Source organism: Ceratina calcarata, unplaced genomic scaffold, assembly GCF_001652005.2.
Source record: "Ceratina calcarata isolate Rehan_Ccalc_2016 unplaced genomic scaffold, ASM165200v1 scaffold178.2, whole genome shotgun sequence".
Lineage (NCBI taxonomy): Eukaryota > Metazoa > Arthropoda > Insecta > Hymenoptera > Apidae > Ceratina > Ceratina calcarata.
The window spans coordinates 595,443-621,811 of record NW_017139212.1 but is presented as its reverse complement, the minus strand read 5'-3'; the positions used below and the strand labels follow the sequence as shown (position 1 = coordinate 621,811).

The window sequence follows — 26,369 nt, the reverse complement described above, 5'->3', positions numbered from 1 at the left end:
ATTTAGCAATTTTCAATACTTATAATTATACAAAAGTTATTTAAAAATGAAGCTGAAGCCTTTTGCCCAGAAACGATCTGGATTAATTACGTATTTTCGTTTTACGTAAGGCTTTAATATATGTGTGTACACGTTACGAGTATTACCGAAGCCAGATTTGTGAACTGTGGTACGCGAAGCGTACTAACTAAGGGATCACTTCGAGTTAACCCCGTATCGGGATTCCCGTCCTTCTCAAACGAGGCAGAAACTATTTATTCAGTAACTAGTTCGAAATTACTCGCGTTAACATAATAACGTGCTGCGTATTTGAACGTGGAGGGCTACATTTAACCGTGGTTAAAAGCAATCTTACTTTTCCATCAAACATGACGTACGAGTCGTCATACTTGCATGACAGAACGGCATTGACTTCATAAGGCACACATAGATATTACCTATTAACGATATTGTACCGTCGAGTAGGTCTCTTGAGACAAATCAAAAAATTATGACAAGCTTGTATGAAAAATGCTCGTCCCTGTCATTTTCAAGGGAAATATAGTATTAATATTTTCAACGGAATTATGGAGCAATTCCGTGTGCCACGGGCATCGCTGTGAATAAAAGTGGCGAGCGTTGGCAACGATAGTGTCACTTCCGGTGAATTTATCCCCAGACGTGACAGCGCAGCAATAAGTATAGCGATCGCTCTAGCATAGACGATAAGGGAGCACGAAAGTTATCGCGACCTGCAATGGTCCAGAAACTACGTTTTGTCGGCAATTGAAAACGAGGCTGTACCGATAACAGGCTGCAGCGTGTTCGTGACGAGTTTAATTCGATTTTGAAGGTAATTAAGACCACTCGATGCTTAAACCCTTGACGTGCTCGAACACCGGATTAAATGTGGAATGAAATGTTTTCGAATTAATTATTTCTCCTTTGCTAGCTTGTTTAATTTGTAGGCGGATTATAAATAGAGCTTCTATTTGAACATACTTTTTTTTTCATGGTCTACCATCCGACGGATACTGAATAATAGCTACTTCATACGGTCGACGTCGTCTGAGTAATATGGAATATAGTCGTACGTTGCCATATCAGCAGGCCAACAACTAGGGTTGATGAAACTTGAATATTTCACGAAACACCGAGCACTGTCATGCCTCCCGTAGATATCAAATACGCGCACGGAATATCGACGCACTGCAGGAATTATTGATAGAAACGCTTGGGCAAGCTTAATCTTAATTCCAAAATTGTTTCATGTATGCGACGTAAATCTGTCAACCAAAATAGGAAAATCTATAGTAGGAACATATAATATTATGTTTGTGGGGTGGAAGGCTACATGTGACTGGAGGCTGGAGATTGTTTTAAACAATATGTATATTTAATTAATAGAAATTAATGTCTACTGCAATGCCTTGTGTTCCCCTCGGGATATGTAAGACGCTGGAACAGACATAGTGAGGTCGTAAATTTCAACCTCATAAAAATTACAGCTTAGCTACCGAAACAATAATTTCAGGGAGGATTTAGTCCTCAAGACGGGTCAGGGTCGGGCCAAGTAAACTCACTTGGTGCCTTGCTCTTTAAACTCGGTGTTGCTCGTCCGTTTCAAGTTTCAGTGATGTAGGTACCTAAACTCGTTCGCACTGGGAAAACTGAGATTTCCAAAATGATATAAATAATAACAGAGTAGTGTAATTATATTTTTAATGCCACTTCCTTAGAACTGCGATTATTTCTCGCTATCGAAAGTATGGATGCTCGATTGCGAATGATGAGAATTCCAAAAATTCTGATCGCTTTTTTATACATATAGAAATTTCACACAATTTCCAGATTCTCGCAGTTGGGAATTTCAAAAAAGATATTTCATGTATTTTCATGTCTGGTCAAGACGACCCTAAGTAGGCGACTGTAATGGCCATCGATGACTAATTTTTATTACGAATTTTACGAGCTGACTACATCTTTTCTACCAACTATACTTCGATCAGTTTTTCAATTTTCTTCTCTAATTCCTTAAAAAAGTAACAAAGAAAAATCCAAGCACGATTGTCATACATATTTTGCAAGACGTTGCATCACATCAGAATTCATGCAAGCCACTAAATGTATAAGAGGTAGCCTTATCATGAATATAAACCTTCGACGTTTTGCACTCCCACATATTTTATATAGAATTTGCATCAAATTTGGAGAATCTGATGAAATCAATCTTCAATAAGATCCTTCGCCACATTTTAGCATAGTATAACATTATTGAAACATGCACGATATCAATTTGTCCCACGTACATGAGCTTTCGTGGCTCGCAATAAATAATCCTGCTGACTAAATCTAGTTTAGTGCCAGTCTCACACGACTCAGTTGCGAACACAATTTAGCGTCCATTGCATACAGCGAGAGTCCGGTGTCCAGTCAAAGGCACGAGAAGCGCATTCAAGTAACCGGCGCGACAGATATCGCGAGGCTGAGCTCGTTCAAACACGTGCCGCCCTATCAAGACATCTTCAGGCCAGTCAATACGCGCACGTGCGCGTCCCGGAAGTAATTTCGATCGAATCGAAACCAGAAGGACTTTGGCCAAATACTTGCGACTGACTTTCATATACGACGTTCGATTATCGTTATTAATGTTCGTCGGCTTCTCTTGACATGATACATGGTTGTCTCTCTTTAGCTATCAATTTCTGTCCCCTCATCGACAGACTTCGTCTTAAGGGGCTGTTTACGATTTAAACTCTGAAGGAGTCGATTTTTTATTATATTCTCTTGAAATATACATAGCTTCGAAATTGTATCTGGCAAAGGATGAGTTACAGTGTGGAGAACAGATGAATCTTTTTTTGAAAATGTTTTTATACTAAAGTTGTGAAGTGTCAAGGGGGAAACAATTGAACTTGTTCAGTTTCTTCTTATATAAATTTAATCGTACGAGAAGTGAAGACAGGTGGAGGACAGATGGAGGCAAGTGGGTGATTGAGAATGTTGAGAACTCCGGGCTTCGGTAATTAATTAAGTCTGTACACTTGTGAATAGAATTATTGTACGTAGTAAGAAATACCGTCGATTATTATTCGCATCAATCCTGAAAATATTTTCTGAGACATTTATCAAATAGAAATCAAACAATCTATAAATGTGGATACTTTTTACGAGCACATGCATAATTTAAAAATTGTAATTGCCATCACGTATTTAAAAAACAAAATGTTCTGATTTTGTAAAAAAAATGTAAGTACTATTTTTCTTTTTTGGCAAAGGTGTTTAAAAATTGTGGATTCGATTTCATTCATCTAAAGTGGATTTGATCGAGCAGAATGCAAATTGTATTACCTAATAGATAGACAAGTAGTAAATGTTTCTAATCATCTTTGAAAAGGCTTTAAAGTCGGTTGTGAAATGTTCCTACGGGAATAAAATTGTTACACTTCTCAGAGTAAGATTGACGATAAAAATATTTCATATTCTTGCCGGCGACGTATTGTCGCAGTTTATTGAACGATCAGGCAAAACGATCGCGTGGGAAGCGTGATAAAAAGGGAACTATAGCGATTTACCGGACGGTAAAAAAAGGCAACTACGCGCGGCGCTAACAATAATATCGTGTTATTGCCTCTGGATATAGCAGCCATGGAGAAGAACTATGCAATCGCACGGTACGGATGTTTTTCCGCGGAGGAACAGCGAAGGAAAGTTGGTATGAAATTCGTAACGTATACGGGCTGCTCTGTGTCCGATTTCGTGCCGCTTAAAGGAATTATTAGTTTGCCGCGTGAACGAGACTGGCTTGTAGAGAAGTTCGCTCAGGCTTTCCTCGGATTTGGATCGCTCTGTTCAATGGAGATCGACGTATCGTAACCTCATCCGCTTCACGTCACCGCGCCGCGCCGGGACCACAACGTCTCGACTTGAACTTCATGAAATTTTAACCAGTCCTATCGTACCCCATGTATCTATGACCCGTCGCACGTAACTACATTATGGCTGATCCAGTTGGCAAGCTGCAACCTCATTTCTCAAGATCACCAAAAACAGATTTCTCATGGATCGCAATCCTAAATTTCGCGGAAACGTACGTTAGGGATTTAAAAATCGAATTTGGTTTTCTAATTCTTTCTTTAAAATTAGATTGCGGATTTTCTTGCAAAATGAAATATTTCTGGCACCAGTTTAAACAATGGTTTTCTTTTTGCAATGTGCATTCTTCTACTGATACTTTCTATATTCTTATGCATTTCATGCAGTGTTTATATTTTCCGCGCATTCAGCTTTCTTATAAATGCATGAGATCTAAAGTCTATTCATAATTCTATTGCATTGTTTACTTTTGTAAATTGTATTTATTTCATAAAATGCTTTTCAAATAATTGTTGTATGAAAAAAGGAAACATTGTGTTCGAGTTGAGGAGTGATTTCTCATTGTTAAAATGTGCATGCCTATTGTTGAACGTTTATATGCTTTTCTTGAGGTCTGAGAAACTTTGAAATCACCAAGAACAGATTTCTCCTGGAGTAATTCTAAACCTCGGGAAAACGCATTAGAATTTCGAAAATAGAATTTGGTTTTCTAATCAAATTATTCTAATTGATCTTTGATAATAATAGTGCATTGTTTCTAAATAATCTAGTAAATGTCGCAATTTCATTTTACGTTAGAATTTCTATTCACTGACCTAAGATTACATCAGAGGAGAAAGCCAGTGATTAGAAATTGTGACTTGAATAGAAATTAGACAATTTACTATAATTATATTAAAGAAGAAAACACTGTGGCACAGAAATGTCGAGTGCGGAAGCGGTTTGTCATTATTAAAATTTGCATGCTTACTATTGAACGTCTACGTGCTTCTATTGAGGCCTGGGAAAGTTGCCCAGAGGCTAGAAAACAACACGGAGTGGCTATCGGGCGTTAACGCGTCGATTGGCGTGTCGTTCAAGCGAATTAACATCGATGCCCGTAACAGTCGCTGGGAATTTCGCGTCGTTCACGGAAATTAGCAACCGCGTCACCGTCAATCACATTATTGGTGAGCCGCCCATCGTCGTGCAATTACAAACGGCGCGCCGTTTTAATCACCACGTCGCGACAAACACTTTATCTACGATTATGATAATTGGATATTTATAATCGGTTCATTGATAAACTATTTTGACTCGTGATTTTGCATCAGAAGAAATTGAACTATGCTATTTTTGTTTCCAGATACCCAGGCTCGTTTCTAAGATGCAATAGAGGATTAAAGACGTCCGCTTCGAGTTGGTGAGTACATTTTATTTGTTTTTTACTGGTCGTAGCTTCGTCACTTAACGTAATATTACTTTGCGATTCAAATTTTAATTATTATAAATATAAATTTGACTTTAATCGCAGTGAAATAAATCATAATTAATGTTTCTGCTAAAGTTATATCTTAAGTGAACCTTTTTGTTTGTTTCAAAGTTGGTTTCAAACTTTTGACAGCAATAAGAATTGCGTTTGCAGATGTAAATAAATTACGCTGCCACATTTATCCGTTATAATCTCTTTATAAATGAGTCATTGTTGAACGTGATAAAATATCGATACGCCCGTTAAAAGGAATCGCGCGATCTTATTCAGTCGGAGCGTTGCGATTTACAGCTGAAATTGGCCGATCCGCGGGCACTGTTAACGACATCGCATTTGCCAGTTGGATTCGGTCGAGTTGTCGCGTAATAGAGTCAACGGTTCGCTTGGGGGGCAAGAGACTACAATGCCCGGTTAAGTATATTACAGAAATCTGGCGCGAGATGACCGGTCCATTTGTAAATGAGATCGAAGCGACCGCGAAAGTGGCCGGTACGTGTCGATATCGATTTCCGGTGGAGGGTAGAGGAGTCGAAAATGGAACAGTGCGGCGTCGAATTGGAAGGAGGGACGGTCGCGTCGCGTCGCGTAACGAGGGGTGAGAAAAATTGGATTTAAGGGGCTGGCGAATGGGTTGAGTGTCGTTTCTCGCGAAAGTACTACCTTCGACCCTCTTCATCGGCATTGATGAAGCGTGTATTAACTCGGACTTCGCTACCCTCTTTATACCATCGCCCCCGTTTTATGGAGGGCGAGTGGTTACTTTAGCTGATGTTGCGCGACTACTCCAAACTTCCAAATTCCTATTCTGTATAATTCGTTCTATGTATGTAGTATGGAGTTCGCGTACGTCGTCAAGTGGTGAGAACACTACTTACGAAGGAACGTGGCTAAGTGTCTCTCGCCGATTTTGACGTTCGCCAGAGGTCCTTCTAAAAATATTTAACATTTGTTTTTGATTTGCAATGGTGCATGTCGGGGAGATGAAAGCAGCCTACAATTTCAGTTTCGCTAATCAATCTGTTAAGGTTGTATGAGCCCTTGAATAACAATGGCGAAGCATCCATATTTGAACAGTTATTAGATATAATAGAAGATTGGTTTGTCTGTAATTTACATACGGTCATATACATAGTAGTCATATATTTAAAGAAAGTGTATCAGCACTCAATCTGAAAAATTAACATAAAAGTCATATATTTTAATATACTATTTATACAAGCTCCACATAAAATAATTCACATTTGTCGTTTGGAAATGCAAATTTCGTCAGTTGAAATCTGAGTTTCGTCTGTATATTCCTTGTAGTCCTCGAGATAAAAAATTAGTTTCCTTAATTTTGAGGGCTGCTCTCTTCTTTTCAATATACACTACTGCACATAAGAAAACAACGTGTTCCTGCCAGATTTCAATGAATAAGGTGATACATTGACATCTACATAAAAAATATTCATTATTGAACAAGTGGTTTTATTATAATAATTTGTAGCCAAGCTTCTTTATTTATTTTCATTTACAAAAACAGAATCTAATACATAAATTCTGAGAAGTTTTATGCTATGCGCTACACTAATCTATGATACCTGATGCTTAAGAAAAATAGAAAAATAAACGGAAGGTACAAATTAAAAATGGACGCGGTAACGAAACAAATACGGGAAAGTTTACTTTACATCTGTTTATTGGACCGACAAATGTTTTTTGCATATTTTACCACGGGTAGGTACTCACGTTACTCGTCCACCAGAATGCGGCACGCTGCGCCGGTGAAATTTTTTAATTAACGCGGAATAAATAAAAGTCGTTGAAGCCCGACCGTTCTGGTATGCGGTTCATTCTGTCCACGCGACAAAAACGCATTACTTGGCAAAAAGGACTAGCCGGATATTTAGCGTCTCGTAGAGGAGACACTCTCTCTCGTTTTCACACGCCGTTTTCATTACTTTCCCTTTTGCTCTGTTTTCACCCGAAGCCGGTTTGTTGTAATGCGTAATATTTGAATGGTAAACACATCACTAATTTGCATCTTGATTAATCGGTAGTCATGATTCATTAAATTGCATTTTAATTTGATGAAAGAAAGTACGTAATTAACGTCGAATCGTGTAATGATCGATACCACAGCCTTAATGAGTTTCTCTATATTAGTTAATATTATTTACTCATGTTAATTAATACTCATCTGAATGTACATATACATAAAAGATCTAATATGCATACTTAAATAAAAATACAAATATAAATTTATCATTATCGAACATTTGCTCCTTCCATTAATATTATAGAATATGTGCCAGGAAAAGGAACGAAATTAATTAGCCTTTAAACGAGACTTGTGTACCTTTGGAAGCTGTTCAGAAAGTTCATTCCGTAGTACCTCCTTTGTTCGCCCGTAAAACAAGTCGGTTGGAAATTGTGGAAAAGATCAGGTTTGCGAATTTATCAAACAATTCCTGTACCTCGAACATCAATATGTAATTACAGTCGAGTCGAACAATACTCGCCTCGCGAGGATCAAATGCATAATTAATATTTACCATAATTAGAGAATATTGCCATTACCCACCCGTAACCCAGTAATTATAATTAATGTTCCTTGCCGTTGCACCCAGATCACGTAAATATTGTGCGATTACTTTGTACCCGCGGAACAAAAGTGTCCCGGCAATGAAACGATCGCGTCGTTACTCTTGCGAAAAGGTTCCCTGGTAGGTACTACGTCGATCGAACGCAATCCATTGAAACGACCGAACGATGCCTCCTCCGTGTTTCGTTGTTTCTTTTTTATTTCACTGTTCGAGGCGTACATTAGTAACAACAAATCCATTGCGAATAATGCATCTCTCGATGGCCATGCGTCTGTAAAACAGATCGTATCCAACTGTGACATTCGTGTTCTAAAATTATAATTACGCATTTATATACCGAGAATTTTTATATCGATTAAGTTAGACCTGGGGACATCGGATTTTTATACAATCATCGGTTTTTAGTATCTCGCATTAAGCTGGCAAATCGTGTTTCGAAAGTACGTGAAAAATTCTGCGACTATAAAACTGGGAAAAAAATGGGAAGAAAATTCTGCGAGGTCGCACGGTATAATCGATGGGCATTCGTCGGCTAGGGCAGCACGGGTTTTAACCCAAAATTTAGAGCATCGTTGTCCGCTGTAAACAGCGTTATCTTTGCAATTCTTTGCATCGGGATCCGCTATCAATCAGCGCCGGAAGGAAGCTAAAGTATCGGGCTCTCAGGGTAATTTGTAACGCAAAGAAATCCAGGGGCTAAGAGATCGATGATAACGCGACGGTAGACGGGGCGGGTGGGAACGCAACAGCGACGGGAACAAGAGTCCGCCGGGCGCGCGGCCGGTACTTTCCTATCCGTTTCGTTTCTTTTTCAAACGCGACGTTTTATTAAATTTGTATAACGCGTAACAACGTAAGAAGGCCGGAACTGGCCGCTGCTACGCTGCTGCAGAAATATACTTCTCGTCAGGATATTAAAGTGCAGCGAGTTTGCCAGCGTAGCAGGCGGGCCCGGTTTATGAAATTTTAACGGTCTGAACTGAAGATACCCTCCCTCATAATAGTTTACCCAGAGAGAAAAGGGTGATCGGAATATTCCGTTGTAGATACGCGGATTTTTCTGCAATTTCGTTCTATTAAAATTCTGAAGGCAATTGAACGTGCTGAGAATTTTCAAAATTTTAACTCAATATAATTTATATAATAAAATCATCGTTTTTTTTTTAACAAATTAAAGCAGTTACGTAGGAAATATTTTATTGAACGCAAAGCCTCAAGTGGAAGAAAATTTATTGTATTCTTGCAACTTTTTTTCTCATATCCAATCTCTTCCCCCTTTACGGTTGTACCATCAATGCCGGGACACTCTGCATATTTTTTGCAGTCATAGAAAGTATGAAATTTCAACTTTCAATATTAGTTTTTCGTTTTAATTTGTGGAGTTCGAGCGTACTAATTTTAACACGTTAAGCGCCAAGCCTGTTTTGCTTGAAGTATTTTATTAGTTATAAAGTACTTAGCGTTAATTATTTTATTACTCATTAAGTACTTCAATAATATTCAAATTTTGTGTGGTAACAAGTAATATTTACGTATTATATTCTTTTATGATTTTCATATTATTTAGTGAATGGGTTTGCTCTATTGGATATACATACAGGGTGTCCCAGAACTAATACGACGCCCGAAAATGCGGAGGAGCTGAGGTGATTTTAAACAACTCAATAACCATGCCTCGGACAACTTTTTCGCAAAGGAGAAAGTTGTTTAAAATCGCCTCAGCTCCTCCTCATTTTCGGGCGTAGTATTAGTTCTGGGACACCCTGTGTATGCTCTAAGTCTGATACTAACGTTAACTGAAGGAATAAGAAGCGACATTATCGTGCGAAATATTTTTCACGTTAACCAATCTTTAGCCGCGTCATCGCGAAATCTTCGTTACGACGGTTTTTTGACGTGCGATCTTTTTGCCTGACTCGGGGAAAATAATCCCGCGGGATTACGTAACCGTAGTTATGACGGGCGATTAAGAGTTCGAAGGGAAAGTTTTTGTCGAGCGCGGCCGCGCCGAACGAGTTTCATCCGCGCCGCTTTCACCGCGAAATAGTGATACCCTTCTTCATTAGGGTCTACCTTAACTTCTACCCGTTTTCTTGCCGGTATTCAACATCTGCTACCGACTGATAATATCGGTTACGGTGATTAGCCGAATTATATCGAAGGCTTTGGTGCCGCTGCTTAATACCTTGGAAAATTAGGGTCTAATCATAGTTAAGTATTCTCGAGTGCTCGAGTAAACCAGCGGTAGTATGATGATTCCGCGGAGTTAACTACGGCGTTTATGGTCGAACTTTCTTAACGGATTTTATCAGGAAAAGAGTATATCGATTATTAAGGTAGTTGTTCCCTACATCGAAAGTATTCGAAATTGTTCGAAATTTTGTACAAGATTAATATAGGTACCGAAGAATGACCATTTCGTTTCTGAGATATCGTCAGTCAAAGTTTGCAAACTCTACCATAGTTTGTCATTTGAGTAATGGCGTTGGCACGAGAAAAATCTATTTCTTCGCAGTTTATTTTCTAATGATAAATACTCGAAAATTGTGACGAAACGAGAGTAGACTATAATAAAGCATGCGCATTTTTCTTCAGGTTATTGAGCATCCAGTTATATTATTATAAATGTTATCGTTTCATCATTTTTCATGCTGACTCAAAGAAGCTCGATAGACGTTTCAACGTTCAGCTCTAACAAACCAATATATTTATATACATGAAAATTCTGCCATTCGACATGAGAATTCAAGATGTAATAACTTTTTTAATAGACTCGCAAAATTTCTGAAATTTTGTACAGCCTTTTATTAATGTAACATCTAGAAACTGTTAAAATTTCAATGCTTTGTCGTTGTTTTTATATAAGAGTTCATACACCCTTAATCGCACTAAGCGATTAAATGAAGTAAGAGGAATTAGTATTCAATATCTGTTCATCGTGGAACGCGGGCGCAAGTAGGTATTAGTGTGTCCGAAGGGATTTAATAACGAGAAAGAAGTCAGAGGAATTAAGAGTGGAATCGTGAGGAAACTTTGCGAATCGCTCTCCTGTAACTCTTTTCCCCTCTCCGTTAGACCAGCTCGAAAGCAACCGGTCTCCTTCTCAAAATAACGATCCATCATCGTAACTTTTCAACCGCTTTGGGAATTCGTTCGTATCTCTGCTTACGTTCTCGCCATCGCTTTAATCTCTTCAGACATTTTTTCCGTTCGCCGTTTCAATCATTCTTTTTCCTTTGAGCTCCGCGTATCTCGTTTCGGTGTTTGCTTTCAGTATCAATAAATGTCAGTAAAATCGAGGCCCTCTTCCGTAATTCTCCATTTTGGAAATCGTATTTTCAATTTCAAAACGATTTTGATATTTGTATTAATACGCATTTACATCGTAAATTGTGTGTGCGAATTTAATACGCGTGGATAGACGCAATCTTTAAATATCCTCTTAATTAAAGCCCGCGTGAGCGTCGATAATGTACGAGCGGCGGATGTAATTGATCTGTGAAAAGGGAATCGGGAATATTTAATGAATACCTATTTTTTGCCTCCTTTCACTGGCGTCGAACATTTTTATTTTCGTCAATTAGTATTTGGATTTTTTCTATTCATTTCACAAATTAATTTTGTAACCATAAAGGAAAAATTGCAATTTCTCTTTTAATTTCATCTCGTTTTTAAATTGAAACATCGGGAAAATGAATGAAGATCGAATTACAATGAACCGATTATTCGGGCTCGTATTAGCTTTGACTGTTTGAAAGAGGACATTTCGCTCGACACTTCCTCTGTGTCACACGATACTCGAAGATCGCTCCTCGCGAGGGGATGAATATTTAAAAAAAAATTGAAACAGCGAAACTGGTCGGACGAGGACCGCGACATTTCATCAGGTTTTTTGTCCCTCCGTTCGGCTAAAGAGGAATTTCATTGAATATTCGGATTTAACGCCACTTAGCATGTGAAAGTTTCGACGTTCCGAAAGGGACATTCGAAATACCGGAGTATAAAGCTTCGAATATGGGACGCTTTTTGCCGACCTTCGTTTTAATTTCGTAGCACGCGCGGCCCGGGATCTCGTGATTGTATCAGACAATAAAAGTGTGGGACAATGATTTATTAACATCATAGAGAAAGTCGTATGAAATTGGAGAATCGCGAAGTTCCCGACATTTTCGATAAAAAATGTAACAGCTTCCACTGTCGGAGCGTGCCGGATGAAAGGGAATGAGTAATAAATTACAGATCTCTATGAATATGAAAATACGTATTTTCCCAATGGCGAATTTGAATTCGACGTCGGGCGCATTAACATTAATTCACAGTTACTAAATTACGACTGCCTTTCCTCTTTGACGCTTCCGGGCGAAGGAGGAGCTGCAGGATGAGAAAAAAGGAATATTCCTCGATAAGCTCGAAGCTCGTTTAAGAAAGATTCGGCCTTATCAGTGAAATTTTAAGAGATCAAATGAAACCTATGCGTACGTACAAGTAAATTATTTTGTACGAGAGTGATAAGGGATTGAAATATGGTAACGCGGACTGCCTGCAATTTTTCCTTTCGTATGTTTAAATCATAAAAAGGATCAGTTATGTAAATGGTACTCCCTAGCGTGCACTCTTTACAAAAGGGCTTTCTTAAAGCGCGGGGAACTTAATCATTTTCCCTCATATCTCCGTGACTTCTTCGTCATCCGGGCCACCTCTCCCGGTCTTAATGCTGCTCGCGTTTCATTCGTCGTTCATCCCTAGCCCCGGGGCTGAATCTCTTTTTTTCGCCGCGACGCTAATAAATTACGACGCGTCGCCGCGCTATCTGCCACTTATGTAGTTTCGAGTCCCCGCCGAACCGCAGCGGTGTAGACACGCGCTGTACATACTCAGGTTAATGGGAATCAAGGTGTCCCCGTTATCTCGCACGGCTCCATTCAAAACCAGCCGAGATGTTGCTCCGGCGGGTGCACGGGAGAGTCTTTTATGCAGTTTCCACGGGGGAGGCGACGCCGCGGGCAAATAAATCAACCGCCCCTCCGGGGTAAAACGTTTCCGTCGGAAGTTGAAATTAGTCGTCAGAGCAAATTGCAATTGCTGCCTCTCGAAAGTAATTGTTACCGTCGACGCGCCTGTTTCAAAATCGCTCCGATCATCGATCCTTTGTGTGGGTGATTCCGGGACAAATGGATCATGTTTTTTTAATAACTTCTGAAAAATAAAATATTTTATATACTTTTGAGTCCGTGAGATGCTTAATGTTCTTTAATGCAAACTGTATACCATTGCGTAAAGTGCAAAGTAGGGTCGTGTGTAGTTCTCTCTCTGCAGGATTGCTTCCTATCCTAATTAAAAATTGAAAAGTACCGAGAGAAATACAAACTGACAGTTCGATGTTCGACGTGGAAAAGTGAAGAGAGGGCGAGGACAGGCTACTCGGAAGTGGACGACTTCCTGGGGCGGAAATTACGTACGATAGGATAAATATAAGCGTAGGCAGCAAACACGGTGTTAATTCCATACGATTGCTCCCTGTGTTTCGTGACCAATGGAAATCTTGTCTCGCTCGATTTCCAAGTAAGTGCGTATTATGTGTGCATCATGCACGAGCGCGTCGCTCGCTCGACCCTGCGTCAAGTCTTCTTTCTTTTCTGTCGCGCCACAAAAGAACAATCGCCGCGTCTCTATTCTGCCCGGGAAAGCGCGGAAAATCACGCTCAACTTGAATCGATGCGCACATACTAATTACCTAGGAAATTGTCTGCCACTCTTTATATACTCATTATATTCACGAACTGCTTGTCAACTACTATTTCTATTAGCATTGCTCTTTTTTCATAATGATTTTGAGATGTATGTCCGATCTTAGAATCATTATGATAAATAGACCGCGGATTTTATAAATTTATAGCAAAATTAAGTATGTAAAAAATATAATATATACAGTGAGAAAAGTGTATAAAACATCAGCAGCTAAAAAAGAATTGATGGAGATTCTTACTATTATTGTTTTTTTATTCTCGTATCTTTCGATGTGGAAAGAATTCCGATTATATTGTTTTGTATCTTAAATTACCTTCCTCTACTTAATTAACCTTACTTACTACAGAAACTTAATTATTACATAACTCCATGTACAAACTCAACTTAAACTAAACCATTCTTGTCTTGCAAATAAATACAAAATAAACTAATCTGGTCAGCTTAATGCAATAATGAAATAATAAATCTTTGAAAAATCGAATAATAAACTTTCTGCTACTCGAACTAAAACTCTGTAATCTGTGTACTGAAGTTTACCGTGAATAGTTCATAGAGTATCCTAAATATAATTTCTTAAATTTTATTACGAGTTATATTTCGCATAAAACTCCGAAATCTAATGATAAATCGTTATATATACAAGTATGTATATGTATATTTGATCATGTTCAAAGGGACTGGATTGTATACTTCTCGAACAGCCTTGGAGTTGGAAAATTCGTATATTACGAAATAAAAGGTGAATCAGTGCAAAGCGGAGCGTAATTTAAAATTGACAGATTCAGTGAGAAATTGTTAGGGGGACGGACGGTCGTGTTGAATTTTCCGTGCGACTGGATTTCTGGTTTCCCCTCTTGTTCAAACAAGTAATCCTTTGAATTTCTGCCGCGGCGTTTATATATGTTTTTACTTCCCGTCCCGTTTCTAATCTTCCCTGGCCTGAAATTTATTTTCCGAGGATTTATCCATGTTCGACTAAGTAAACTCATTTGCATTTCAAATATTACCCTTGATTCGGTTCCTACGATTCGTCTACGTCCCTCCCCGCCTATTTTTTTGTGAAATTTATCGGCGACAGGTCACGTATGCCTCGCCTAGCCTCTTTATCACCTTAGTCTGCGGTTGATTCCGAATCTCGAGAAATTCCCTCCACATTCCGGAGAGATAGTGGTTACCATTCACTACTGTCAACTTTCTTAATCATAATTAGACTGCGGTTCTTTTTTATCGAGAATAAGGCATTAGCGATATTAATTTAAGAAATGAGTCATCGGTTAAAATTTATTTTATTATTAAAAATATTAATTTGAAATTCTACTCATTCTCAATTCTTACACTTTCTACACATATAATTTATCTATAAATGCATGAAATCCGCGGTCTACTTACAACTGTTAGAGTACTTTATTCCCCGCGTTATAATTGGAATTAAATCTATTTTTTAATTGGAACAGCGTTGAACCAATTCGAGAATCGTATGGGTGGTAACTGTTTCAACAAGCGAGATTGAAATGAAGCCTCGCAGCCCGAGAACGGGCGCAAACGCTATTGTACTCTTGCACGCGAAAGACAAACACAGCGGCGCGTGGAAAATCGGCAGAGGAACGTCTGCAAACAAGCACGAACATACTCTTAGCCATTTTCCACCGGTACTGGAGGGAGGACTGCGATAGCAATGCGGTTCCAGCTTTTGCACGCGCGTCACGCCGATAAAACAATGCCAAGATAATAGCCGGGGTTTACCCGCGTGCCTCCGAGCGTCTTGAAGCCGTGCCATTCCTGAATCCGCGTTGATCTCGTTTTTCCATAGCCAACCGCCACTCTCGCCCGTGTTACAAACCCCGTCCTCGTTCGGAGCTCGAGGATGTTCTATTATAATTCCAGCTGAAACGAGAGAACTCATTGAACTCGTCGACGTTCTGATCGTTCGAGTGCCGTTTCAAATGCTACGCTCGCTTTCACTCTGTTACATTTCCTCGTTTCGAGAAATGCCTTTTTTTTCAACTTTGTATATCTGCCGGTTAAATATAACTAGTTTCATCCGGCATGAGCGGCGTTTGCAACAGTTCAGGAATTCACATCCAAATGTCGGGCATAATGAGTGGTTTTGTCGGCCTATGAACTAACGAGCGTTTTGTGGAACTCGAGTAAATACAAGCAAGTGGAATTATTAATGAGCACCAGCAAAACTATTGAAATTGGCTCGATGATTTTTCAAGCGTAAAGTACAGCGATCTCTGCATACATGGCTACATTTCTCTCCGGATATACGACTGCCGATCGTTCCCATTGATTTTTATAAATGCCCGCTCGATGCAACATTCGAGTCTTCCCTATGTTTATTCTTCTTCTCTCTGTACTGAGAATTCAGTTTCAAATCTCGTTATGATTACTCAGAAATTTCGGAGTTACAAGAGAATTTTATAGGACCTTATTTTTAGCTGACAATATCTACAACTTTTGTTTAAAAACTATTTCACTAAAATTAATGATTAAGAGTGAACTGGTACCCTATTTAAAAAGTCCTATACGGCGATTGGTGATTCTAGATTTACACCGGAGATCAGTGTATATTTTCTTTAATATCTGAAGCACGAATTATATTTAATTTATAACATCGCCGACGTTCTTAGATTCATACAATTCAAATACTATTTCGAGTCCTCCGTAAATAAATGTACAGCGCAGTGTACAGCTGGCTGTAGTCAACTCTGTCAGAGTCCTTCGCCTTGGTCCTAATCTCCATTAACAGCGCTTCAAGGAAAAGCCTATACCCCTAGCCTATTATACTCAAACAATCGGAAACACACGTAACCCTCGTAACTGTGCTTGAGCACATTGTAAACCGTCAAATGGATCGATTAACCGGAATCGTATTTACTTGTACCCGAAACGGTCATCACGGTGACGATTCGGACTGCTTTGATCGATGTAGTTCAGGAATCGCCGAAATGGCGAATTTGTATCGCGAGGATTATTTCTCGTGTCTCCGCGAAAAATGTCATTATCTGGCTCGGCGTCTCGTGAAATGGGCTCGAATCGAGCGTCTTGTTACGCCTTTCCTCTTGACGCGTCGGCGGTGGCCTGTTCGAAAGGATCTCGAGGGCGTCCTTTGAGGGCAGCGCAGCGATCCTTAATTAATCTGGAAATCGAATCGAGGAGAGAGCGGGTCCTTGCCGATAGGTCTCGAAGTCGAACGCGGATCCGGTCAGGACTGGCTTTAATACCCGGGCGGTGGGATAGGCGCTTACCGGAAATCCTTCTGTCTGGATTTAGATTCCCCGTTCCAACTGTTTACCGGCCGCTAAACCGTTCTTCCTTTTGCCATCTCTAATCGCTTTTATCTCGGGCGACCCGTCCTGATTCTCCATCCCTTCCACGATCCCAAAGATCTCTGCGTGAATCACCTTCGATCGGAGTAACGGAAATGAAGATGGACGGTGGCAGTCGAAGGGAATTTAGTGCGGTTAAATATTTTAAGAGTGGATTAGGAGGGAATGGAGAGAAAAGGAGAAACCTGTTAGGAAAATAGTGTTTGAGCAAATGGAGGTGACATTAATGTGACATAAGAGTTTAAGAAAATTGGAAGGTGAAATGATTTCTTTAAGGACTTTTTTGATATGACTAATGCACGAGAATTTTCGAGAACTTGTATGTATACTTTATTTCTATTACTCTGTCGTGCTTTCTACCTTCGCGATTGCGGTTTGCGACAAGATTATGGATCTCGGTAAGCGCCCCTATTTCACGCTTTCGCAATCACGTTATAAGATGATAACGACGCTATACTCCGACTGGAAGCGTGTGTATTTAACCAGTTACGTAAAATGCTGAGTAGATTAATGTTATATAAGGACTCCCTCCCTTGCGGTTACGGCGAAAAGGAAGTAGGTGGGGAATTTATCGAGATTACTAAAATACGAAATAATACGTTCATGTAATTTCTATTATTTAATGACATTACGTTTTATTCTTGAATTTTCATGGATGGTTTAATTGGAACTTATTTAATGTAAAATAGGAGTAGAAGGAAGATAATTCAGAATAGTGCCTGACGTTCGTCGTATTGGGAATTCGATAGAAAATTTATGACAATAAATCAAGTATAAAATAGTCGGTTCATATAATTTCTATTATTTAATGTAAAGTAGAGTAGGAAGATGGTACAGAACAAATTATGCTTCACGTCGGACTTTATTAGGAAATAAATAGAAAATTTATGGCGATAAGTCAAGTATAAAATAGTAGTATTATTTAATCACGTTTTATTCTTGAATTTCCATCGATTGAATAATTGGAATCTTATATTTAATATAAAGTAAGGTAGGAAGTGTACTAAAAAAATAACAGACCAAATTATAGCTGGCGTTTTTCTTTATTGAAACCTAGATAGGTAGCTGAACTAGGAAATAATATAATTTTAATTTAATGATATTACTTACGTTTTATTCACGAATTTCCCTGGACTGTTTAACTGGAATTTTTTATTTAATGTAAAGTCGGGTAGGATAAAAATAATACAGAACAAATTATAGTTCGCGTTTGTCTTTATTAGGAAATAGATAGAACGGCGATAGCCGAATTCAATTATTTAATGATATCACTTACGTTTCATTCTTGAACTTCCATAGATTCTTTAATTAGGATCACTTATTTAACATTAGAACTATCGTCTTTTTTCACACATGCATTTCTCTAATAAAAATTAGTCATTCTGACTGGTCTGGTAGTTCTAGTTTTAATGTAAAATAGGGAAGGGTGAAAAAATAACAGAGAACAAATTATGCCTGACGTTTGTCTTTATTCCTTGAAATGTGTCGTAACGATCAGATATGGATCATGTAAAATTACAATAAAACGTAAATATGACGAATTTATCCTGTATACATATATGTATATGTATATATATATATGTATATATATATTTATATTTATATGTATATAAATTCTTGTACGTCACCAAAAAGGATCAGCCGAGAGACCAAGGGAAAAACAGTGCAATTATACTTTGAAAGGTGATAAACATGAATCGCTAGAGCCTATCCCTTGTCAGATTCAAATTTACACCCTTCGCCCTTCGATCCCATCGTATTCCACTCTCGGCTCACATCACGCGTTCATAAAACAATCGAGCACACGATCACCGAGTCGCGATCTTGATCTCTCCCTCTCCGTTTACTTTCACCGTGTTACACCCTTAAATCCTCCACTCCCTCCCACTTTAAATACACATCGTCGTCGTAAATCTAATTCGTACAACAATCATACACTATGTACATATATCGCGTGAACGACTCGTCTTCGCTTCTCGTTAAAGTATATTGCTATAACTTCGTCTCGTCGCCGTTATACGCGACCGTCGATGCAATTGTTATTCACAAGTATTTGGTACACTAACGGTAGTACACGTACGTAAAATTTTCGCAAAAATTTCCTCGGGAGGACGTCGACGCCGACACTTTTCCCGCGAGAACTCCCTCTGTACGAGCAACGGAATTCACATTTGGCAGTGCGGTATTGAGAAATTCGATCGGTTGAGAATCGTTGAGTCCCAAACGCAACGGTGGTTTTCGTTTAATTTAGTTTAATTTAGTCGGTCGTTCTGAGAAGCCCGGATAAGAAAAGATGAGCGAGCGAGATACGGTGACGATTACCGAACGAATCGACAATTAAACATGCAACGGTGCTAAGTTACCGCGATTCAGCGATCCGAAGATCGTTAATAGACAGTAGATCAAGATCGGGGGTGGGTAGTTGACGAAGGAGCTGGATCTAGGCGGTTCTTGGGCCAATCGTTGATTGCTTGCGGCCATGGTCGCGGTTTCTGTTCTCTCGAGTGGCTTCGCACCCACGATTCCTGGTAGGATTGACTGACAGGTCAGAGTTAGGGTACCTCCGGGAAAATGGTGCCTCTCCAGACGCAGTGTCAGCCTTTGCCGCGTCGACGACAGAATGCTGTCTTCGGAGGACGGCACGCTTGGCAGTTCCTTTGTTAACATTTTGTTTACCTGTTGATAAGAGAACGTGATACAGACTTATTTTTTAATATTTGTAAAGTTACAAACTCCCATATGTTACGTTTTAATGATAGTAGCATATAATAAAATATTATTGATTAGGTAGATTTAACACTAGAACTATCGGCGATTGACGTATTCCGGAAGGGTGAAAATGACCTGTTTTCCAAATTAATAAGTCATAAGAAAAGACACAGCAATTTTTATGTTTCTATGAATGAAAATTGAATAATAAACTGATAATGATAANGATATATTCAAGATATTCAAAAGCTTCAAGATGATCGAGACTTATAGAGACTTTTAAGAATTCTTCGAATGAGATTGGAAGTAAATCAGAATTACGAAATTAGGAAGAAATATATAAAAATTTTACAATTACCAAAATTATGAATGCATGTGATAATGCATGGAATACATGTGTTGGTAATGACCAAATTGTCAATAATGACGATAAATAAACTAAGAAATTAAAAAAAAACTTTCAAGAGTCCTGAGCTTTAAATCAGATTCGAAATGACACGAACTTTTCGTCACTTAATAGATTCGAATCATTTTAGATCCCATCACTAAGTATAAAGCCAACATCGCGAAATTCAATGGCATTTTTATTTGTATTAATTCCACTTAAAACCGTAGCCGGATTTAGCCCAAGTTCCCCGGCTCGGACAAGTTAAATTTAGTTTCTCCTCCTGTTATTTTCGAAATGAAAATAGGAGTCGAGCGTGGTGTAAGTTACTTTAAAAGTGTCCTCAGCGGTTTTAATACCACCTTTTCGTTCCTTCCTCGAAGAAGTTTTTGAAGGTTCTGAATAGAACGGAGCACGGTCGCGAGAAACGCGCTAAACGACCACCTTTTAAGCGTTTCCCCTGATTCTATATCCGCGGCCAGCGGTGAATTTGCAATTCAGAGCCGCCTTCTTAATTTCTACAATTTTCTGCTCCAATCCTTCCCTTTTATCTTACCTCGAGTCTCGTTGGTTCGCGTTGTTTCACAATTTGCTCCGACATTTACAATTCTGAATACAATATATGTCAAAGTAATTTTGTATATTTCCGTTCAGCACGACTTCTCTATTATACGTTACGATTCGCGTAAGAGTTCTCCTCGCTCAAATTGATAAATCCTCGGACGGAAGGGAGATAAGTTAGACGTGTCAGTAGGGGTGTACGAGGAAGGAACAATAGCACGCGTCGAACAACCTAATATGTACATAACGGAACGATATCGTAAAACGCACGAGAGAGGTAAACCAACATTTATCGTCTGAGCGGATCGTTTATCAAGCAAAGAGCAAACATCTAGATCAGGCACTAGCGTGAACTTCACGGGGACGGGGGTGGAGATCGCCTTTTTCCATGGATGCCCGTGCGCGAGATACATTAGGGCGAACTGTGTCGTATTTCACGTCCGTGTATCGCGCCGCGATCACACAGACTCGCGCGCCGCGGTTTTATAGATAATAAATGTTTATACTGATCGCGGAGTGTGTTAAATCGCGAGAAACGACGCGGACGCTCGTTCATAACTACGTCGAAGAGATCCGAACCGTTAAATCGAGCCGGCCCGGCGGTGTGGCGTCCGTAAGAAGAATGGGCAACCCACCGCGTTTCCCACGTTCTCGAGCATCTCGAGATCTTCGACAAGCCTCGCGTGATTTGCTGCGGTTGCTTGTTCGGACGAAAAGTTGGATGCGTTTAGTTTGATTGCGATTCCCATTCCCTAGTGTTCGAAATGAAACCAACGGGGGAAGTTGTCATTCGCTTTATGTGCCATTGGCTATAGTTGCTGATTCGAAAAGAGTTTGTTCAGCTTATGTGCATAATTTCTTTGTAAGTGGAGACGTTTATGAGACTTGAGGGACAATTATGTTTATCTAAATGGAATATTCGATTTTTTTCACGAACGTACGAAAGCTTATTAACGTTGTACGAGCTGTAAGATCTCTGCCACAAAGAAGCTGTGTCCAATATTTGAAGCAATGAACTTTTAGAAAAAGTTTTCTCGGTCATAAGCCATTTTTAAAGCATAATTTCTAATATTCTAATACATAGTTTCGGTATTTTTTTATTGGACGTGACTTGCAACTGCCTGCATTGACTACGTGTTTTATAATTCTTACTGCAATTTCTGCAATTCTNAGGCTCGCAAAATTTCTAAAATTTTGTAGTGTTTTATTAATGTAATAATTCCCAAGTAGAAAGTGTTGAACATACTGGAGGCTCGTATAATAGAATGTTCACATAATAGGTGTTGACATAACGACGGCTCTACTGTATTTGATTTGCGACACGCTGAGGAATCATCATCTATCGTAAAAGCACTGGACTATCAGGCTTAAAACACTGGGGGAACAAGAATCGCGATCAGGAAAAGTAAGTTCGCCTCGGGCGAGTCGTTTTTCCACGGGCGAGTACAATTCAGAATTGTAAAGTTTACGGATGGCAACGGAATGTCTCTCCAGGCTCCAATAGCCGTACGTTTCCGTGATTTTTCCTTTCCATTCGCTCTTACCTCTTTTCCGTTGAGGATAAAGATGAGCTGGGCGGGTGGGTAGCTGGCCGCGGAGTTACATTCCGCTTGGAAAGTCTGACCCGCTTCATAAGACGGTCGGAGCCCGCGGATCGTCGGCCTTTGCTTTGGAAGAATGGCCACGCTCATGTTCGCCTCGCCGTAGATTGTCAGGAAACTCGGTCCTTCCGAAGACACCTCGCAACCGTATGAACCCGTGAGATTCACCTTGCCTAATTGAATTATTATATTCGATTATTGTAATTAAATTCATATAATCTAAATCAGTGATACCAATTATCATATTCAATTGTTACAATTATTATAATGTGAATCAGTAGTACAAATTCATCACTAATTCATCATTCAATAGGAACTTAGCTTTCTTTTGAATATCATACAATATTGCATTGCTTGCCTAATTATAACAATTATTGCATATCGACAAGCTAAATTGATGAAGTCAATCCGCGGATTTGCTCGAAACTCTTTTAATGGGATTCATGATTTTTTTTTAACGAAGGGCCAACGAGCGTAATTTATTTTAATTGATCTAATTGATTTAATAAAGTAGGGTCAACAGGCACTCAGACGATGTTTAAAAGGAAAGGAAAAAGTCTCGAATTACGTGTCGGGGTATGCGCAGTGAAGCGATTCTGTTTGACTCGTCCAGCGATAAACAACGCAGGACGGTGGCGCGAATTATAATTCGGTCGCGGTCGGATAATGAATGTTTTTATATTTACGCGACCAAAATTCGGGTAGCCCTGACAATGTTCCGTTAATACATTGCCGCGAATCTGTCGTTTACACGGCCGATGGGAAAACAGATAAATTTCGCCGCCGATTGAATCGAGCACGTCGTCGAGCATTAACGCGTGTTTCGTTTAATGAATGTTTAAATTGAAAAAAGATTCAATTTCGCCGCTTCTGTTAAGACCTTAATCCTCGTGTTTGAATAACAGTTAAAGAGAACGTTTGAATGAATAATGCAAATTATTTGTTAATCGTATGAAATAAATTATATCTCGCGCCGCTGTTCCGAAATTAATTCCCTTTCCCAGATCTATTATAATCAGACTGCGGATTTTATGCATATAAAAGAATGGTACGTACAGAAAGTTTAAAATAATAAATTCAATGTCCAAGGACACACGAAATAGCAATAGTGAAATGTACATGATTTTTATAATTCCTATTTACATTTCATTTTCTAAATTAAGTCGAATTTTCAAATTTTTCATTATATCTATAAATATAATTTAGAAAAATTTAGATTAGAATTTTCCCAGGCAAGGAAATCATCGTTTGTCTCCGTACACTTCTCTCATTTATTATCTGAATTCGAACGGAATTTCAACCCGCTCTGTCCTGTTAAATTAATGCAGACGATATCTAGGCAAGATTAATCATTCGCCGAGCACTCCTCGACGCATGCTATCTAAAAAAAAGAGCTCTTTTCAAGGAAAATTATCAAGCCTAGAGCGAAGTCCGGTTCCACGCGACTCGCAACACGCTCTAATTCCCACGGAAAAGGAGCTCGTACTTCATCGACGATGTAAAGCGCTAACTCACTCTCTTTTTTACGCAGCGCCGGTTCAAAAAGCGTTGCTCTAGAGAGCTACCGTCATCCTGCGAGTGGAGAGTCAAAGACGAAAGCATATAGTTGGGAAACTTATCGTACAGCGGTTCACTCCCTTCCGATCGTAATGAATTAACGAAGTTGGGCGCGACTACTTTCGTAGCTTGAACGCAATCGCCCGGCTGATTAGAAACCTAAGGGGGAAGGTGTAAAGGAAAAAACAGAGAGGAGGACCCTCGTGTCCCGCGGGAGTCGAGAAAAATGGCCGTGAATTGAAATTTAATACGGGGCGAGACTGAAGAAAAGTTCGTTGATTATTCAAGCGTAACGAAACGCTCAACTTCTGGTGCCTCGCTCCTTCCCTTCGAAAGTCGAACAGGAGTTACCACTTCGATTTTAAATTAAACTGGGCCTCATCCTCTTTTAAATATCGCAAAACAAAATAAAAAAATGAATTATTGATTTTTTTTTAAGAAATAAGAGAATTATTAGGTCTGTGGCTCTTACAATTAGCCTAATTGCATTATTGGCGTATAAATAGTTTACTACTCTTGTATTAGTTATTGTTATTGATAGAATTATTATAGTAATCGTTATTCCCATCGTGAAATAAAACAGTGTATCAATTGTTGTATCAAATATTCTAACAACCATTACAGCAAATTTAATATAAATTAGTATATAAATTATTGTATCAAATATTGTACTATATGAAGTAGTATATAAATTCTAAATATAATATGACTGTGCAAATACTTTAATCTTCACCGAAATGCCTGAGCAAAAATTAAATCATACAGTTTGTGAATAAATTGTATAAAATAATTGCATGAAATATTTTATTAAATGGACTAGTATATAAATTGTTAGTATAACATGACTGTGCAAATGTGTCGTCTTCATCGAAATGCCTGAGCAATCAGCAATTAATCAATATATACTAAATCATACCACATCTATATAAATTATATAAAATGATTGCATCAAATATTTTATTAAATGAAGTGGTATATAAATTCTGAATATAATATGACTGTGCAAATTGTTTAATCTTCACTGAAATGCCTGAGCAATCAACAATTAATCGATGCATATTAAACCATAGACAGTTTCCAGCGAGTTAGCATCGCCCGTTTCAGTCACCCTATCTTAACCCACCCGCACTCGAACCAAGTCGATCGATCTTAGACGCCGACGAACAGCTCTCTAACCACCAGTCAGCGAGCAAAGCATCAGTGGTACACGCACGAGCTGCGATCGTTAAGTCGAGTAAACGGGACAAACCGAACCTGTGTACGTACCTCTTCGATTGTTCGCCTGTCCCAGCAGCGTCACCTGTTTGCTATCGCTCTTGTTCACGTCCACGTAGACCCCGTCGACGGGGAAATCACGGCCCGGCGGTCTCGAATCGGGCATGTACCTGAAGAACTCCGCGCCGTCCTTGTACCATTTCACTGAATACAAATCCTCGCCTCCCAAATCGTACTCGCACCTCAGCGTTAATCTGTCCCACCTGGGATCTGCTATACTAGGCACGTCTAACTTCAGAAGCTGAAGAGACGCTCCTGTAACAGTGAAAAATATGTGCTACTTTAATAAACTAATCTCCAGTTTTAGAAATAAAACTTGTAGGGCAGGACGATGTTTTTTTTTAAAAGCGAAATACTTTTTTAAATAACTGCAGGTTTTCTGAAATTCTGGTGACGTTGGTCCTTTTTTTGTAAACGTAGCCTCAAACGGCAAAGAGAATTTGTCGCTCATTAACAAACAAGCACGCGGAAATTATTCGTAGCTCTCGAAACGGTATGTCAAGCGTCCTGCGAGCAAACGGTTTGGAAAAGGTGACGTCGGCGAGCGCCTAGTTGCGAGTCGAACTTTTATTTGTCGCTCGTGTATGCAGAAGCAGAAAAAAAGATAGTAATTATCAGCGTAATGAACGGGCGTTGAAAAATGAAGTAACCTCGATTCCCGGCGGGAGAATTTCGTTTACCTCCGGTCCGGGCGTACAACGCGGGCGTATTAATATGTTTATCGCCGCTTCGTCGAGCGACTACTGCAAATGGCCCGTTAATTAAAAATATCCGATCGGCCGGACGTTCGAGTAATTATCGTCGTGGAAAAAGCGATCGAACGGCTTCCCCGGGACTTACTCGAAAATGGCAATACAAGCATCCTCGTTTATAATTCGACCATCGTGCCTTTTTTATTAGATCTCTAGTTGAAACGCTTATTGGGTCAGTAAATTGCATCCGGCGAAATTGATTCCCTTTGTTCACTTTTAATTCGACTCCGTCTCGTCTACAAAATGACTACATGAAAAAGTAGTTCACACGAAGTGACTTAAAAAATCGTGGTTAATTCCGCCCTGCGACTGTCACGTGAAATCGTGTCGCTCGAGTAATGGCCATCGCATACGTTTTAACTATATGTATTCTATCACCCATTCTAGAAGCTATCAAGAGTAGAATTCGGCAGTCGCGGCCAAAAACGATACTCTATGATATCGGGCGGAACCGGTTTTACGTTGGGACCGCGAGCCAGCTACGTGCCACTTAAAACAATAACCCTGTTCGCCGTTTTTCCGTCGACGCGAAAAGAGC

At 39.3% G+C, this 26,369-nt stretch overlaps 1 protein-coding gene and 1 long non-coding RNA gene across 3 annotated transcripts in view; one reads left to right on the top strand and one right to left on the bottom strand.

Annotated features, from left to right (window-relative positions):
* LOC113463867 (uncharacterized) overlaps positions 1-26,369 on the top strand; it is a 206,709-nt gene that overhangs the window by 85,226 nt on the left and 95,114 nt on the right. Inside the window, exon 3 of the long non-coding RNA XR_003388695.1 lies at positions 5,201-5,257. This is a non-coding gene — a long non-coding RNA (uncharacterized LOC113463867). The remainder of the gene's footprint in view (positions 1-5,200; positions 5,258-26,369) is intronic.
* LOC108632931 (uncharacterized) overlaps positions 18,441-26,369 on the bottom strand; it is a 72,000-nt gene continuing 64,071 nt past the window's right edge. For both annotated transcript variants that reach the window (XM_018037816.2, XM_026810859.1), the window contains 3 exons: positions 25,071-25,334; positions 22,191-22,420; positions 18,441-19,667 (listed from right to left, as the gene is read on the bottom strand). In XM_018037816.2, the coding sequence (XP_017893305.1) occupies positions 19,329-19,667; positions 22,191-22,420; positions 25,071-25,334 (833 nt within the window). In that variant the 3' untranslated portion in view covers positions 18,441-19,328. The remainder of the gene's footprint in view (positions 19,668-22,190; positions 22,421-25,070; positions 25,335-26,369) is intronic.